Source organism: Mandrillus leucophaeus, unplaced genomic scaffold, assembly GCF_000951045.1.
Source record: "Mandrillus leucophaeus isolate KB7577 unplaced genomic scaffold, Mleu.le_1.0 Scaffold223, whole genome shotgun sequence".
NCBI lineage: Eukaryota > Metazoa > Chordata > Mammalia > Primates > Cercopithecidae > Mandrillus > Mandrillus leucophaeus.
The window spans coordinates 3,379,448-3,397,139 of record NW_012102288.1 but is presented as its reverse complement, the minus strand read 5'-3'; the positions used below and the strand labels follow the sequence as shown (position 1 = coordinate 3,397,139).

At 45.3% G+C, this 17,692-nt stretch overlaps 1 protein-coding gene across 1 annotated transcript in view; it reads right to left on the bottom strand.

Moving 5' to 3' along the window:
* Positions 1-17,692, bottom strand: part of TRAM2 (translocation associated membrane protein 2) — an 81,663-nt gene that overhangs the window by 32,542 nt on the left and 31,429 nt on the right. The window contains exon 2 of the mRNA XM_011981318.1: positions 8,261-8,324. Within this exon, the coding sequence (XP_011836708.1) occupies positions 8,261-8,324 (64 nt within the window). The remainder of the gene's footprint in view (positions 1-8,260; positions 8,325-17,692) is intronic.

The window sequence follows — 17,692 nt, the reverse complement described above, 5'->3', positions numbered from 1 at the left end:
GGGGGGTGGGGGTAAGAGCAAGATGATTCACTAGGAGAAGAGACATTTGGGGGCTCAGTGCAGCAGTTCAAAGATGTGGGTCTGCAGGCTCTAGCCACGTTCCTGCTGACCGCAGGCTGCAGGCTGGTTAACAATCAGCCACAGCCACTCTGTGGCTCTGCTTATTTAAGCCTCTACAAGCTCCACACAGAATGGGATAAATTATCTGAGCTACGACAGGGAATTGGATAAAAATCACGCTGTGTCTGAAGAAGACACTTCTAGGCTGCATGGGTGTTCAGTGTGTGAAAATTCGTTGAGCTGAACACATGATTTGTCCACCTTTCTGCACAATTGTTACACTTAGTAAGTTTTAGTTATTGGGGAAAAGAATCAAGTCCAGGACTGGCCACAAGTCCTGGGTCAGAGGCTCCCCATTCCTTTTCAGATGGCCAACCAATAAGGCCAGGGACACTGGGGGCCGTGGTTTTTCTCTTATTCATACACACAGAACCTCAGGGTCAGAGGAGATCTTTGTGGCTATTTGGCTCAACAGGGCGAGGACAGAGCCAAGTCTCTACCTCCCTGGTTGGAACTGCCTACGCCCACTGCCCCATTTGATAAACCCAGCTTTTCTACAGCTTTCCAGAACCCTGGTGCTGTACAGGTGTGACCACCCCGGCCCCTCCTTGGCTCTCACTGGTGCATCCTTGGGAGCACGAATCAATTCTCTGAGCCTCAGTTTCCTTGGCTGTAAAAGGAGCAGGCTAGGCTAGATGAGTCTCAAGTCTCCTCCAGCTGTATGGGCCACAGATTAGGTAGCTTTCATCTATAATCAAGTATGGCTTCCATCTCCAGAGCCACCGCTGCCCACCTGTCTCTTTCCTTTCTTGACCCCCCATGAGCTCATCTTACAAAGAGGGGCTCAGCTTGATATGTGATGCCAACCTTTCAAGTATATGATACAAGCAGTAGACAACACTAATTCCTGCCAATCACCAAAGGGAACAAGAATCATTTGAGCCCTGGAAAAAGGCCTTTGGCTGAATGAGGCTTTAAAACCATCTGTCTGAGGTTGTTTTGACTGCAGCGAGTCTCATCCTAGAAGAGGCTGTGAGAACAATGGCCAAGCTATGGTGTAGGAGGTTCTTAGGCCTTTCATCTCTGGCTGCAAAATGCGACAGAGCAGATGGTAGTAATAAAGCCAATTGGGATCCACAGGGCCTGGGGATGGATCCTTATTACCTTTGATCACTGCAAAACAAACCCATCTCTGGAAGAGCTCCCTCAGCCTCAACCTTGGTGTTCTAGGTGTTCTAGGCGTGCAGCAGCAGGCAGGCTGAGCAACGTCAAAGCTACCAGAACTGCTGCCCACATTGCCTTACAAACATGTACATGACTCTTTTTTTTTTTTTTGAGACGGAGTCTCGCTCTGTCACCCAGGCTAGAGTGCAGTGGCGCGGTCTCAGCTCACTGCAACCTCCACCTCCTGGGTTCAAGAGATTCTCCTGCCTAAGCCTCCAGAGCAGCTGGGACTACAGGTGCGTGCCACCATGCCCGGCTGATTTTTTTGTATTTTTAGTAGAGACGGGGTTTCACCATGTTAGCCAGGATGGTCTTGGTCTCCTGACCTCTTGATCCGCCCGCCTCGGCCTCCCAAAATGCTGGGATTACAGGTGTTAGCCACTGCGCCCAGCCACAAACGTGTACATGACTTCTTAGGGAGCTGTAGCCCCAGCTGGAAACCAACTCCACTAGTGATACTCCCCACCTCCCCCAACCTTTCCCAGGCCCCGATATTTATAGAGAAACCAAAACCAGAAAAGGACAGAAAGATGCAAATGAGTTTCTGGGTTTAGGGGTTTTCCTATCTTACCTTTGAGGTTACAAGCGCAGGATTATTTGAAAGCCTAACTAGAGATTTTCGCCCACCTCACTTAAAATCACACTTCTCGGGCTAAAGCTCCGGGCACAGGAACCTCCGGAGCTCTTGTTAAAATGTAGGTTTTGATGCAGCAGGTCTGCGCTGGGGCCTGAAAGTCTGTGTTTCTCACAGGTTCCCTGGTGGTGCCGATGGTGTTGGTCTATGGAAAATCTGAGTAGCAAGCCCTTCAGAGGACTCCCAGGGCTTCCTGTCTACAGGAACCACTGGGGTTGAGGGAGTGGTCGTCACTCTGGATTTTGCAGATGGGAGATAGAGACCCAGGTGTTAAGTGTTTTGCCTAAGACAATTCAGCAAATTAGTAGCACAACCCAAGACAACCTTGTGGCTAAATGCTTAGCCCGTTTAGGCTCACCTGTCTAGGCTCACCTGTCGTAGATCAGACAGGAAGTCAACAGGCTTGGAGTCTGCCTGTGGGAAGAATCAAACTTTTCTTTTCTGACCTTTATAGTCTATACATTTCTGATCACACATGAGATACTTTGGGGTAGTTTAATTAGAAGGAAGACTCAAGAGTGTGTAATGGTAAGATCAGAAAACACACATTTTATTCCTTGCCAGAACTGAGCAGGGTGGACGGTTGTGGCCAGTTAAATTTGAATTTCAGATAAACGATGATTAATTTTCTAGTATAATTCTATCTCATACATCATTTGGGACGTACTTATACTTTTAAAAAGATATCTATTGTTTATCTGAAACTTTAACTGGCAGTGCTGAATTTTTATTTGCTAATAGAATGGCAAGCAGAAATGAGGAGAGCAGGAAGTTAGTAAAGGAATATTTCCTGCTTCATCACTGTTGTCCTTGAAGAAAACCTCAAGGATGCCAGGGTGGCAGGGGCTCCACCAGGATGCATAAGATGCATCACTGCCACTACTGTGTGCATCTCTCTGAAAGAAGCTTAATTTTTTTAACCAGCTGATTATAATGCACAAAGTCGTAAATTTATAGCTGGTGTTATGAGCTAAATTGTGTCTCCCCCACCTCCACCAAATCTTGTGGATGTCCTAACTTCTAGCACCTCAGAATGTGACCTCATTCAGAAACAGGGTCTCTGCAGATGTAGTTAGTTAAGATGAGGTCACCGTGGAGTAGGTTGGGCCTCTAATCCAACATGACTGTGTCCTTATGAAAAAGAGAAATTTGGACACACAGACGTGTACACAGGGAGAATTCCGTGTGAAGACTGGCACTGCACTGCCACACGCAAAGGAACTACCAGAAGCCAGGAGGGAAGCCTGGACTAGATCCTTCCCAGAGCCTTCTGAGGAGCGGGGCCCCTCTGCTGGCCCCATGGTCTCGGGATTCTAGCCTCCAGAAGGCTGGGATGGTAAATTTCTATTGTTTTAGCCACTAGGTTTGTGGTACTTTTGTTACACTGGCCCTAGGAAACTAGTACTGGGAGCTGGGAAGAAGAGAAAGGAGTATAGAAGAAGAGGGAGTTATGGCAAAACAAAACCTTCAAGAGAAGGCCCCAGCCACATTACTTATTAACTTTGTTCCTTAGAACTTGAAAATGTCAGCTGAGGAAGACACAGGGATTTGGAAATGATGGACCCCCTTGTATGAAAACAGTTACTGGCTCTACTAAAATTCAGTTTTAAATGTTGAGTTGAGCAAGTTACACACTACTTAAGGAAGAAACCTTAGAAGTCAGAATTTACATTGGTTATACAAAAAAAAGGTACATTTCCAAGAGTAGAGTGCGATCTAAAGAGATTTTGGGGAGGGTTTTTAAAATCACAACCTTAACAGACTTGTTATTGTACAGTGTTTTTTCCCATGAGAAGTCTGCTTTCCTCCAGTTCTTACAAACCAAACAATTACCATATTGGGTTAGTGATTAAGAAGCTCAAAACAAAATTAAGCAGGCTATTCTGATTTCATTCTCTCTCTTGATTATTTGCTTGTCATATTTCCAATAGCCCCAAATGGCAAGATTTAAATAAAAGATAGGCTACTTAAAACACTTAATCTTCTCTTTCTAAAGTAACTGGAACCCCCTCCATTTACCATGTACTTTACTGTACCTTTTCCTCTACCCAGGTCTGTTCTGGGCCTGGAGGAGGATTCCAGGAGCAGAATTCAATAGTCCCACCCTGGGAAAATGCCAAAGCCCACTGGCTCAAGTCACGCTGGCCTGTGTACAGTTACTAGAGCCACTGTGCCCCCCGAGGTGTTACTAGAACCCTCCGAGGTGTCTGTGCCTCACTTGACGGCTTTTGCTTATGCTGGTCCCTGTGCACGGAGTGCTTTCTTCTGCCCAGACCTCTCCCTCTACTCACAACACAACGCAACCTCACACTCAGAAACATCTTCTGTCACCACCCCTTTGTTTTTCCTTACCACATAACTTTGTACATTTCCTTTATCACCCTATCACAACTACAATTTAATTCATTGTTTACTTGTTTATTAGCTCTCTCTTTCTAATAAATGATAAGTTTCATGACATCAGAGATCAGATGGGTTCTGTACATTATTTTCCACCCAGACCCTGGCCCACAATGGGCACACAAATATTTGTCTAGCTTGATTAATTAATTAAGCAAATGAAGGCATGACACGGTGGCACTCCACTACCCCCACTCCCCCTTACTCAAACACTGTAGGAAGCTTTTTCTGCCCAGAGGGTCTGAGTTCAGCTCTAAAGTGTGCTTATCTGCGCTTCTCATGCTGTTGTGAGAACAATGCTTGAGGATATCACTTGTCTTGCCAGTGTCTCTGGGAAGGTTTCAAACTCAAAAATCAACCCTCTGATCATGATCTGGCTTTACAAATAGCCCTTCTTATAATAAAAGGATGCCCAATCACATGCACATCAACTTTTGAGGTCTCCAGGACAATTCTTTCTCATGGTAAATTAGTAACACAGCTCTGGGTATGTAGGGTATGATCCAGCATCCCCTGTAAGTTGACTTCAGGGAGAAATGTAATGAAAACACCAGCACAATATTTGATAACTGGCTGTCCCTGTAGACGTTTATAAACTGGCATTCTGATTTTTTTTTAATCCTGTGCATTTTTATATTTACAAAACAACTTTAAAATTGAGGGTTTATGGGTCACGAGTATTAAATGACAGAGGATATTTTGGCAATACATACATAAAACCTTTACATACTACTTAACCTAGAAGTTCCAGTAATAGGAAGTTATCCTAAGAAAGCAATCATAAATAAACGTAAAAATTTAGCCACAGGAATGTTCACTGTAGTACTATTTACAATAAAAACAGGAAACTTAAATATCCATACGGGGCTGATTGGATAATTTGTGGTAATCCCTATTAAGAAACATCCTGCAGCTTTTCAGAATATCTGGTTGAATGGAATGATCATCAATGACACACAAAAAGGTTCATCATATTATAATAGCAAAAAATTGTGTTATAAATCAATATTCCAAAACATTCTAACTTTAGTTTTTTTCTGGGTGATAGGGTCCTGTGTGACTTTTATCTTCTTAATGGTTTTCTGTGTTATAATTTTTCTCTAAGACTTATGTATCACTCACATAAATGTATTTTGAAAAAGTGCTGAAGAATAATTTTTAACTAGTTACAAAAGGTCAAATACTATCTATATTTCACTTATATGAAGTACCTAAGGTAGTCAAATTCACAGAGACAAAAAATGGAATGGGGGCTATTGGGGGCTAGAGGGGGTAGGGAAAGGGGAGGTAGGGTTTGGTGGGCAGAGTTTCAATCTGCAAGATGAAAAGAGTTCTGGAGATGGATGGTGGTGATGGTAGCACAACAATGTGAAAGTACTTAGTGCCACTAAGTTACACACTTAAAAATGGTTACGATGGTACATTTTATGTTATATATATTTTACAATGTTTTTAAACTAAAAAATAAATCAGTAAATCTTGAGTACAGTCGAGTCTCTGTTATTAGGATTTTCAAGAGGCAAGAGTAAATAAGCCCGGATTTGACTTAGAACACACAGCCCTGAGCTATATCATCCACGTGCCCCCAGCACTAGAGTGTGCCCTGGGATGAGCAGGCATCTGTCTGCTTGCTGACCACTGGTGCTGGCCACATGTTTCCTGGCCCACTGAGGCCAGAGATGCTCTCCAGTCTCTTTCGTGGCATAGTTTTCTTCCTCTCTTGCCAATGCCCCTCAGTTTGACTCTCAGATGAAGAAACTGACTTGGTTGCCCCAGAAAAGCATGGCTTCCTCCCAATCCTGGCCACAGTGACTAGGGCCAGGAAAGATTCATGGCTATATCCTCCATGAGCCGCAGGTTCAGGATTTGTCCCCAAAGTCTTTTAGCTAGTAGCTGGCAGAGCCAGACAAGGAAAAGAATCTCACCTTAAAGTCACCTCTCTACTATAAAAAGGAAAAGGCCGTGTGCAGTGGCACATGCCTGTAATCCTAGCACTTTGGGAGACCAAGGCGGGTAGATTACCTGAGGTCAGGAGTACAAGACCAGCCAGCCTAACACGGTGAAACTCCTTCCCTACTAAATACAAAAAATTAGCCAGGCGTGGTGGTGCATACCTGTAATCGCAGCTACTTGGGAGGCTGAGGCAGGAGAATCACCTGAACCCGGGAGGTGGAGGTTACAGTGAGCCAACATTGCGCCATTGTACTCCAGCCTGGGCAACAAGAGCAAAACTCCCTCCAAAAAAAGGCCGGGTGTGGTGGTTCATGCCTGTAATCCCAGCACTTTGGGAGGCCAAGGTGGGCGGATCACCTGAGGTCAGGAGTTCGAGACCAGCCTGACCAACATGGAGAAACCCTGTCTCTACTAAAAACACAAAATGAGCCAGGCATGGTGGCGCATGCCTGTAATCCCCACTACTTGGGAGGCTGAGGTGGGAGAATCACTTCAACCTGGGAGGCGGAGGCTGCAGTGAGCTGAGATCGCGCCATTGCACTCCAGCCTGGGCAACAAGAGTGAAACTCCGTCCAAAACAAACAAACAAACAAAAACAACAACAACAAAAGAATAAAGAAGAAAGAACTACGTTCAGCAAACAAAAGTCCTTCCTTTGTTCATCAAGAGGCCACCCAGGACTTTGCTACTGAGAAAGGAGTGATGCTCAGGTGCTGGTGGCGGGATCTGAGAAGCCCAAAGTTGCAGACCTGTGCCCAAGGGCTGGACTCGGCCTTCAGATGATGTGTTGGTTTGGTTTACACAATGTTGACCCACATGGTGTTTGCAGAATTTCTAAATTAGCTGGCAACATTTAAAAATCAGAGTTTTTCTACCTAAAAAGAGATTTCTTTGGATTCTTTTGTGGAGGGTGGCAAAGGAAGTTCTTAGGCACACAAAGTTTACACTCCTATGTGACGACTGGCTGGAAGTGAGCAGCAGCTACTCCTTTAGATAGACCCTCTCCCCTGTCCAGTTCAGCGATTTACCTGCCTGGCCCTGCTGCTCCTTGAGCTGCAGCCCCTCAACTGTACTGGGAACTGCCAGTGAGGCCGCTGTGGTACCTGGCATGATGCTGGCTGGGTTCCCTGTAAGTGCTTGGAAATGCTCAGCCACTATGGGGGAAGCTTGTGATGCAGCAGCTGTAGTCAGTGGCCCTTAACAACAGCCGTGCAACAAGACCTGGGGCTGGGCCTGAGGTTTAGTCCTTACCCCAACCCAGTCAAGAGTGCAGCACTCTGTCCCCCAACCATGCTTCCATGCACTGTCAAAACGCAACATCCTGCCCATTGTCCTCACTGAAAATGTTAAAAGAAAGCCATGCTCTGGAGAACAGATCAATGGTCACGACGCCTCATGTCCTGTCTCCAACAGAACTCAATGTTAGATGCTTTGGAGAAAGGAGTAGGAGCTGCATGAAGCACCACGTGGTGCAGCAGGTCCTCTTCTGATGAAGAAGAGAGAGCAGAAGAGAGGGAAGTTCTTAGCTGTTAATGCTGTACCACTGCAATCTCAGTGGTGGAGGCTGCCAGAGGCTGGTTTCAATATCTAAAAAGATTATACACAGCTAGGTGTAGTGGCTCACGCCTGTAATCCCTGCACTTTGGGAGGCCAAGGCGGGTGGATCACGAGGTCAGGAGTTCGAGACCAGCCTGGCCAACATGGTGAAACTCCGTCTCTACTAAGAATACAAAAATTAGCAGGATGTGGTGGCACACACCTGTAATCCCAGCTACTTGTGAGGCTGAGGCAGGAGAACTGCTTGAACCTGGGATGCAGAGGTTGCAGTGAGCCAAGATTGCGCCACTGCACTCCAGTCTGGGTGACAGAGCAGAGACTCCATCATGGGGTGGAAAAAAAAAAAGATTGTACACGGATGGTGAAAAGGAAGCTTTCCAGGTTCTTCAGGATTAACAGGGCCAGGAGAAGATGGAGACCAGTGATTCTTACCTGCTGTAGGCACGCTAATGTTATACTGAGGTAAAATAAATAGAAAGGCAGTCTTGGCTGTGACCTGTAAAACAAACGAAAAGAGTTTCAGTTTAGCTTCTGGCCACATTAAAAGAAACAAGTGGAAGCTGCTAACCGCCCCTTTTACATCTTAGACCCTCAAACCTCTTGACTGAAGGGTTCTGCCTAATGCAGAGTTGTCACTAGTTTTTGTTCTATTTTTCTTTAATGACATGCCTCTCAATACCTGTACGCTGGGACCCAGATGGTATCTAGACTGATACTCACTGCAGATGAGATGAAACAAGCTGTGTGTGACAGGATGGGAGCTCACAAGTGAATAGTACAAATCTGTTGGCCATTTATTCATTCATTCAGATATTTATCAGTTTACTTCTGTGCATCAGCATTGTGGAAGACAGAAACTAATAAATAAAGTCACAACCTTCAAGAAGGTTAGGGCCTAGCTGAGGTTTCCCCAGCACTTTGGCTGCCTGTGCATTGAAGAGCAACCCTGAAAGTTGACACCTAAGCTTCGGAAACAGAGAATTCCAGCTGCTAATTTCACATCTACCTTACTGGGAGTCATGGGACCAGATGTAACATCCCACATTGCTGGCTTATTTCAAAAACTGCCTTTAAAATCTTAGTTGTGCTGTGAAACAAAAAACTGTGGTTTCCACCTAGTTATGAATGGCCAAATCAGTACTGTGACAGTTTAGCCAGCAGGGGAGAGATGACAAAACCTGGGGGTTTGAAGCTTGGACTCAAGAATCGACTACCTGGGTTTAAATGCCAGCTCTACCATTTTCTTGCTATGTAACTACCAGCAAGTAATCTTATACGCTGAGCCTCAGTCTGCTTGTCCATAAAATCCGGGGTGTTTGTGATACCTGAGCTGGTCTGGGTACTACAGACTGGTGTGGCGCTGGCCCAGCTGTTAGCGTTGTTCAAAGATCCCCAGAGGTTTCGGATGTGCAGGTGGGCCTGAGAACCACCATCCACGCTGTTCTGAAACCTGCAGTGACGCCAGGTGAGGAGAAGGCCCAGGACCACGCCTTTCCCAAGGGCCCTCTGGAGACACCTCATCACTAAAGGGTGCTGGTTCTTCTCTAACAGAGGTTTGACATGTGAGGGACAGGGTGGGGGGACAAACACACTGGACAGTGGCAAAGGCAGCATGGAAACGAGTGAATGATGCATCACAGATGCCCTGTGTTGCCCAGACATGCCAGCGAGAGGTCACTATCCTCAGCTACTTCTAGAGACAACCCTCTCCTTTAAAGAACAAATCTCCCCCATCCCCTGGTCAACAAGACCCATCCCATTCAGTGGGTGTCATTTACTCTGCACACAGAGACGCAGGACGAGCCTTCTCGTGTTTTTGTGCTGCTGCCTTAGACATGTCCTATCAAGCTTGCAGGGAAAAACCCAAATGAGATTAGCTAAGAGAAGGATTGAGAGCAAACACGAAGCCCTATCCGAATATACAGGTCTTCCTAATCCCCACCCTAAAACCTTAATACCTTTGGTCAAGACCTTTTTCAGTGTTCTCAACCTACCTTCCCGTCCGACTGCCTGTATTTGCTTTAGAACAGATGAGCTGGGTGTCAGCCAATACATTCTAGTCACTACTTCCTTTGGGGAGTTTTAGCCCCTCTCAGTTTGTGTCTTACCTTTCCTATACCCACCACCACACACACAGTTGTCCTGATTAGAATCTCACGCACCCCTTCATGACCCACCTCAATTGTAATGTGAAGCCATTCCCAGTTGTTCAAGGGCATGATCTCTGCTTGCCGGATGCACTCTGTGTCATGCTCTGCTGTTTTTATCGTTTCCTTACGCTTGTTCATAGTTCTCATCAGCCTCTCACCTCCTCCGTGGTTCTCATCAGACTCCTCACAGTCCCACAGGCAGCGACTGTGCTGTCCTGTCCCATTTATCCTCGTAGCCCCTCTCACATAAGGAGCCCAGATGCACACAGTAAGTGCTCAGTAATGGCTCATTGCTTAAGATGAAAAATCAAAAGCCAAGTCAGCTTCATTCAGCTGTACTTATTCCCCCTCTGTCACGGGAGCTGTTCCCAGTGCCATCATCCAGGCTGTCCTCTGTCACCAATGGCCTTCTCCGTGAGACCTGTCCAGGCACTAAGCCACCTGAATCCAGCTCCGCCAGAGCCCCTCCTGACCACGCTAGCCATGGTGGTTCTCCTTCTCTGAACTCCGCTCATATAGGTCATTCCTGGCCCAACCACCTAACACTCCGTATTGTCTGACAAGACTCCTCTGAAAATAAACGTCATCTTCTCAGCCTGAAATCCCTGTGAAGGAAGATCAGAGGAGCTGGAAGAAATGAAAGAAAGGAGGAGCCAGGGGAATGGCAGGCAGGCAGGCATTAACCACACACCGCCCTGCCTAGGCACATCTCTCTCACTTGATTTCATTCAGGAAAGGCACATCCCTTCTGGAGCACAGGGTGGAGTGGACCTCTGTGGGGCTTGGGCTGTCTGCCATCCATTCTCCTCTCTTAACAGCACCAGGGTTTCCTGAGGGAAGCCTCCCTCCAGCTGCGTGTGGGCATAGGATGTGTGTGGCGTCACTACGGGGGATGGGAGGATGGAGGGGACAGACCTTCTCCTCAGGGCAGGAGCCCGGCCAACCGGACACCCTCTCCTGGGCTCTGGATCTTGAGCGGGTATGAGGAGGTGCTGCTGGCCCCCAGAGAGCCTCCTTCAGCGGGCCAGGGTCCACTTCTAAGACACATTATCACTCAATGTGAAGAGCACTGGTGTTCAACTCCAGCTGCGCATTAGAATCCCTGGGGGAGCTTCTAAAATCTCTCTGCCTGAGCCACACCCCAGCCAACTGAACCAAACTCTTTGGGGCATGGGCATTTTGTCAAACTCCCCAGAGCATTCTGATGCGCTGCCAAGTCTGAGAACTTTTGCATTTTTTTTTAAAGGAAGATAGACATCTGGTGTGTGGGCTCTACATATATTCTTGCCCTCGCCCAACATATACAGTTAACTGTCACCATTCACACGAGTTATGTTCTTTCAAGTCACTGCAAACACTGAATTAGTGAACACTGAAACATTGCTCCTGGGAGAAATACAGGGTTAGGTTCCTGCGAGCCTCTGGTCCCATTTTTGTCAACAGATCAATTCATAACCTTGTTTTATGTGTGTTTCTGTTTAAAGACACCTAATTTAACGTACGTTGTTGATTCATTAACATTGAATTCATGGCCAACAGCGCTATAACTCATGCCAGAATAAAGCTTATCTAACCACATATGCTATCTCCATGAGGCACATCACAGTCATCCTACGCTCAGGACACTAGACGGCACTTCTGCATGACAGTTGGGGGCCATTTTTAAATAGTGAAATCACCAAGAAGCAGCATAAAAATGCAAAAAAATGTGGCACTAAAGAGACTACGAAAAAGACATCTGTCTACAGGATGAGAGCTGGAACGGGAGGCAGAGTGTCGCCTTGTTTGGCCTCAACTGGGAATGTGAGTGTTGGGCAACTCAAAAGCTCTGCACATGTCTGTGAATGACCAAGGAAGCTGATTTGGGGGTTACAACTAAATCTCAGCAAGTAAGCAAATTTGCAAAAACAAAATCCACAAATAAGGATCAAATGTATCAGGGCAAACCTGAACGTCGGCACCATGAGGGCCAAGATTTTTCTTTTTTAACAGCCATATCCAGGTATAATTTACACAACAATAAAAAAACTTCACCCGTTTTAAGTATACAGCTCTAAAGCATTTATCTTTATTTTTAAACTATCTCTTCCTTGGGGAAACATAAGCTGTAGGAGCGTCGGGATCTGACCTGCCTTGATGATCTGACTTGCCTTGTTTGAGGCACACATCCATGGATGGCTCCAAACTGCCCCAGAACACAGCGGCACTCAGCAAATGCTTAAATGAACACAGCGACTAAGCAGGAGAGAGCTGGTGCTGTGCTCAGCCATTTGACCCTCATCCTGTCATCTGTCCACGATTATTCTTCTACGTATATCCTCTCTCTCTCGGTCTGTCCCAGAGCTGGGTGAATAGTAGGTTTCCTATAAATTCCTATTTGACAAACTCGTAAGGTAAGCAGCTGTAATATTTAGTGACTGCAGATGAATGCTTACCATGTTTTCTGAACATGATTCTGAGAGAACAGGATCTAGGACCATAATCATGACAAAAATACTAGATCCCAGTATTTTTCCATCCCTAGCACCCCTGGTAGTGGCAGCAGAAACCATTCTAAAAAGTGCAACTTTCTCTGTAAACAGCCATGCTTGCTCCCACATTACCATATCTCAGCAAGATGGTGTCAGTTGCTCTGGTTTATAGATGAAAAAGCCAAATTTGAGATAAAGTAGCCTCCCGAGACCTCACAACTATACAAGCAGAAAAGGCAACATTCAACTTGACTTTTTAAAAAACTTGTCCCCAAAACAAATTTAGGAGGCACACAATACTGCACATAGAATAGAATGGTAATGTAAAATGCAAGCAGGAAAGAACACAAAAAATATGCATTTTAGGCAAAGAAAAGAAGCAAGGAATGAGGCTGATCCACAAAAATGCATTCCAGGAAGTCCTACTCATTGGCTAAAGGTGGCCAGAAATTTGGCTCCAAGCTTTTCCGCAGCCACCTGAAGGAGGAAGGAGTGATTGGCTCCTAGATTGACCATATCCATCCATTAAAAAAGCAGAAAGCACTAGTCAAGGGCAGACTTACTTCTTCAGCCTTCTTCTGTGCCTTAAAAGGGCCTTTAGCACCCCAAATCTTCACTCCATGACCCTCTCCCGACCTCAGACCAGGGATCAAACCACTAACAAGTCCCTCCCCATAAGCACCGGCTGAGTTCCTGTAGTACACAGGGCTGAGAATCAGGAGCCTATTAAAAATGTCATTCCAATTATTTCTCATCCCTCTAAGGCTGTTTATAGGAAACATTATTGAGTTTAATAGCATTTTAAATGCCAAGCTCAGTGGGTAAAAGGTTAAAAGTGACAACGTGCTAATACACTAATGTAAAAGGAGAACACTGAAATATGTAGGAAGGGTCACATCACACACACACATACACACAGAGAGAAACAGAGAGTGAGAAAGAAAGTTTCATTATATTTTTAACTAAAACAGGGCATCAAACACCAAGGCAAAGGCCTTGAGCATGCTTGTGTAGCCATAACAAACCAAAACTGTTCCACATGCCATGCTGTATTAGGGGCACATGAACCTGAGCTCTTGGCTGCAACTAGACCAAGGATGCTGGTGAAATAGCTGCTTCCAGCTAAGCATAGTGGATGTGGATTCCAGTCCCAGGTCTGCTGTGGGCCAGCTGGGTGACCTTGGGCAGGATATTTTGCCTCTCTAGACCCCAGTTGACTCATCCATTAACAACGACAACAACAGTTAATGTTATCAAGTGCTTACTCGGTGCCATGCATGAGTCCAAGGTCTTCACACAAATCTATCTCATGTCATTCCCACAATGACCCTACAAGGTAGGCACTAATCATGTCCCCATTTCACAGATAAGCACGGGAAGGATAAAGCCAAAGAAGCAGCTCAGAAGGAATGTCCTTAAAGGTCCTTCTCACCCTCAGCTCGAAAAGGCAAACTTTACCTGATTCTACTTACTTTCCAATGCCCAAAACGCAACCTTACACTGACAAACTTTGCAAGAGGTCTTTCTAGAAGTTTAAAATATATTGTTGCTTCTTCACTTTGTGAAGATAAGAAGTGGGTATCATCTATGTCTGACAGAGCAAGAAAATAAGGCCTCTCAGGTTAATCCACCACCTGCCAGCCACGGGCACTGGGTTCGCCTAGGCTTCCAGATGCCCAGATAGGTTCTCCTTCCACTGCAAATTGTTAGCTGGTCACCAAAGGCGAAAGAGAAGAACTGTGATGAAAGCAGTTTCATGGCTTCTCTTTTAAATATTAAATCCTCTGGTTTGGTTTATTCTGTTTTTTTTTTTTTTTTTTTCTTGGCAGACACATCCATGCATTGGCACTTGGAAGGGGTTGTGTGGGCAGACCAGCCCCCAGGGGCAGACAGGGTACAGAAGGCCTTATTTTCACAGGAGCAGCTCTGCTCTTAATGGCTTCTGTCTCACGGACACCACCCCTCCCACCTAAAGGACAAAACACAGAGACACATGTGTCCCACGACTGACGACCCTCATTTTTAATTCCTGAGAAGCACAGGATAAGGCCAAGTGACAGGTCCTGCAGAGGCTGGGAAATTAGGCACCTAAAACTTCCCTTCTTCTCCCAGCTTGGCCTGTGTTTGGAATCCAAAGGGTCTTCACTAAAGCTTCCCCAGATTGATTTTGCATCTTTCTGTGGAGGAAGTGAACAGGAAAAGTTCAAGCAGACAAGAAAACCTTGGAAAGTTATGCCCAGTTGGTGGCGAAGAGATTTCTGGGTTTTGTTTTTTTAAACAAAAGAGTCTTTTAGCTTTTTTTCTTGGCGTGTGTACGTCCCAAGCCCACTGATCACCTGCATGCGCCAGGGATGCGGTCCGGGTGCGACAGACGTGGGTTTGCAGCCCCTCCACTGCTCGATAAAACGCAGATACAGCTGAAACAAAGACGCTTTTCACTTGCGCTTTCTGAAAATCTCCGTTTTGAAGGGCCAGAGGCTGGCTGCGACGGCTAAGCGCCTGAATCGCAGGGGGCAGAGTTCTGACAGTACCTTTCTGTGTGGCTTTTAGCAACGCCTAGAGATTCTGGTTTTTCACCTGAAAAACTGCCTTGATAGGAAAATCAGGCAAAGCTAAACAAACACGCACACAACAGATTCTCTGCAAGCCTGTGATCACAATGTTGAATAGACTCACTATTAAGAGTTTCGATAGCAGTTTTAAAGTGACATTGTGTATTCATGAAAAAATACTCGTAATTTGAATAGCCACGATAAAACTATGTTACTTGGTTTGTTACAGTCATCGATTTAAAAGTCTAAACTTTATACTGGGAGACAGAGGAATGCAGAAAGAGTCACAGTAAAGGGTTTTAAAAATCTTTGAAGTTGGGCTTTTGAAAAAAGGGAATAAAGCTTGAACTTGCTATAACATACATCCCCAATTTGGGAAGTTAATCGGGTACTGAAAAACAGAGGGTGGCCTAGGGAAAGCCCTTCTCCACTGCCTTTATATCCACAAGTTAATTATAACTTTAAGAAGACTGTGTATTTATGCAATTTATGCTGGTATAGCTTGAACTTGGCATACTATGCACCTTATAGATAGCCTTATATAAAATACAGGAATTTGCCTGAAGTAAATGTATTACTTCTCTGAGAGCCTTAATATATATATTCTCATCCTCCCCTAAAAAGAGCACTGAGTTGGTATTTCTAATACTTATCACTTGATTATATACTTCACTCTCACTCACACCCACCTGCCCCCACCAAGTAGCTTTTCCCCTTATCTGGCTAGCAAAGCATACTCATAAACCATTCCTTATGGAAGCTAAAAACTACATAAAAATTTTTAAACGCTCAGGCAAAGTAATTTTTCAGAATAGTGACGTTCTTAATATTTATTTCTCCTGCATCATGGGGCAGAGTTCACATTACTGGTTGTGTCTGGATATGAGTAAAACACACATTGGTCAGAACAAAATATTTTTACTTTTGGCCAAAAGCCACCTGTTCTGAGGCAGTATCATTGATACGTTAAAAATAATAACATAAAAAAGAAAGGATCATGGAGTGCAAAATTTTAGGTTGCGAGTGAGTTTTTGAGAGTTGAGATTAGGTAATATTTTAGACTTGGCCGCAGACAAGAAACCCCTCATCGGTGTAGCACAGTGTCATTTCAGCTACAGTTTCTAAAGATGTTTTTGCTCCATAAGACAGAAAGCAAAAAGAGAGGAGGGTCATTCTCATCAGTATAGAAGTGTCTGCAACATCCTGTCTGTCACTGATCTTCAGCAAGTAACAAGAGTGGGTACCAGGGAGAATCATACCCAAGGAACTTCTGGCATTTCCTGGTATTCAGGGAAATTAAAGGATTATTCAAGGTCTCCACAGACTCAGGGTAGCTGGACCAGGCAGGACCCAGGTATATTTGCCTTCATTTGCTTGTTTGCTCTTAGGGAAAGCAAGAGTTGGCAGACAGTGATCTGCTGCAACCATTTTAAATTATTCTCCACCATCTGGAAAGTTTCCTGCTCAAAACATCAGCATGCTGACCCCCACATTTTGACGGAAGAGCTAGGCACGTGGATTAGAGCCTGCTAAGAAAATGAACCGTGAGTTCACACAGCGATGCGGCAGGGTGAAGCCATCTCCAGGGGCCATAAACCAGACCCGTCAGCAGGGCTGCCGGCCAATTCTCACAGGAAGCCTTCAAATTCCTCTGGGTATTTGTGTAGGGGCACATAAAGACAGGCCTTGACCCTGGGTGTCAACCTCCGCCTATCATTAAACTAAGCGAACTGAGGCCGGAAGGTGAAAATACAAGTTTTTAAAACGTTAGATGTGTGATCTCTGCTGTCCTAGTTTCCATACTACCCCTACTCCATGAAGGAGTGTGTTGGTAAAAGGGCTTAAATGAGGGATCCCACGGAGTTGGCCATGGTACCATTCCAGTAGCTTTAGAAGTCAAGGTCAGGCTGGGGAACTCTGCTCTGTGTGTCTCAGTTCTGAATCACCGTGGCTTCCTACCACTCTCTGTTACAACAGTGCATCCCCCTCCTGTGGGAAATGCATCAAAACACACTCGGCACTGGCGTTTGAGTCCATCTTGCTTGAGTCTACAAAGACCGGCCAATGACCACCTACATGAGGGAACCTGATAAGCAGAACTTCATAATGATGATTTGATTCCAGCATCTTAAACCAAGGCCAAGAACATTAATGAAAAACATCCAGCACTCAAACATCTCTGTTTGTCAGCAAATAATATTCACAAGGGGATATTCAGAACCATCTTCAAAGTGGAGAAGGAAAATAACAACATAAAAGGCAAGAGTTCCTAGGAAAATGTGCTACAGATGAACAGGAAATACAAATCTAACACCAAAGGCAAGGCCTCAGGTAAACACTCCCCATACTTTGCCACAACCCAGTCTCCACATACCCCCAAGCCAAATAAACAAAGCCTGGCCAAATGTCAATATTTAAATATCATATCCCAAGGTTTCTCTCTCACATACACAGTTATATACGTATAAAATCTCATTAGACTAACTTGAAAGTGGGTTTTAACTAAAATATAAAAAGACTTGGGGATTTTTTCTCAGTCCTGCTAGGCTAGTCTCTATTCCAAGCTCTAGCATCCCAGGAATCTGACAGTGACTTCATGCAGGGCAAAGGTGGCCCAGGAAGAAAACCAAAAATCAGACGGGGAGGCTAGACCCCCATCTGAACTCACAGCTGGGTCTCAGAGGTTGACAG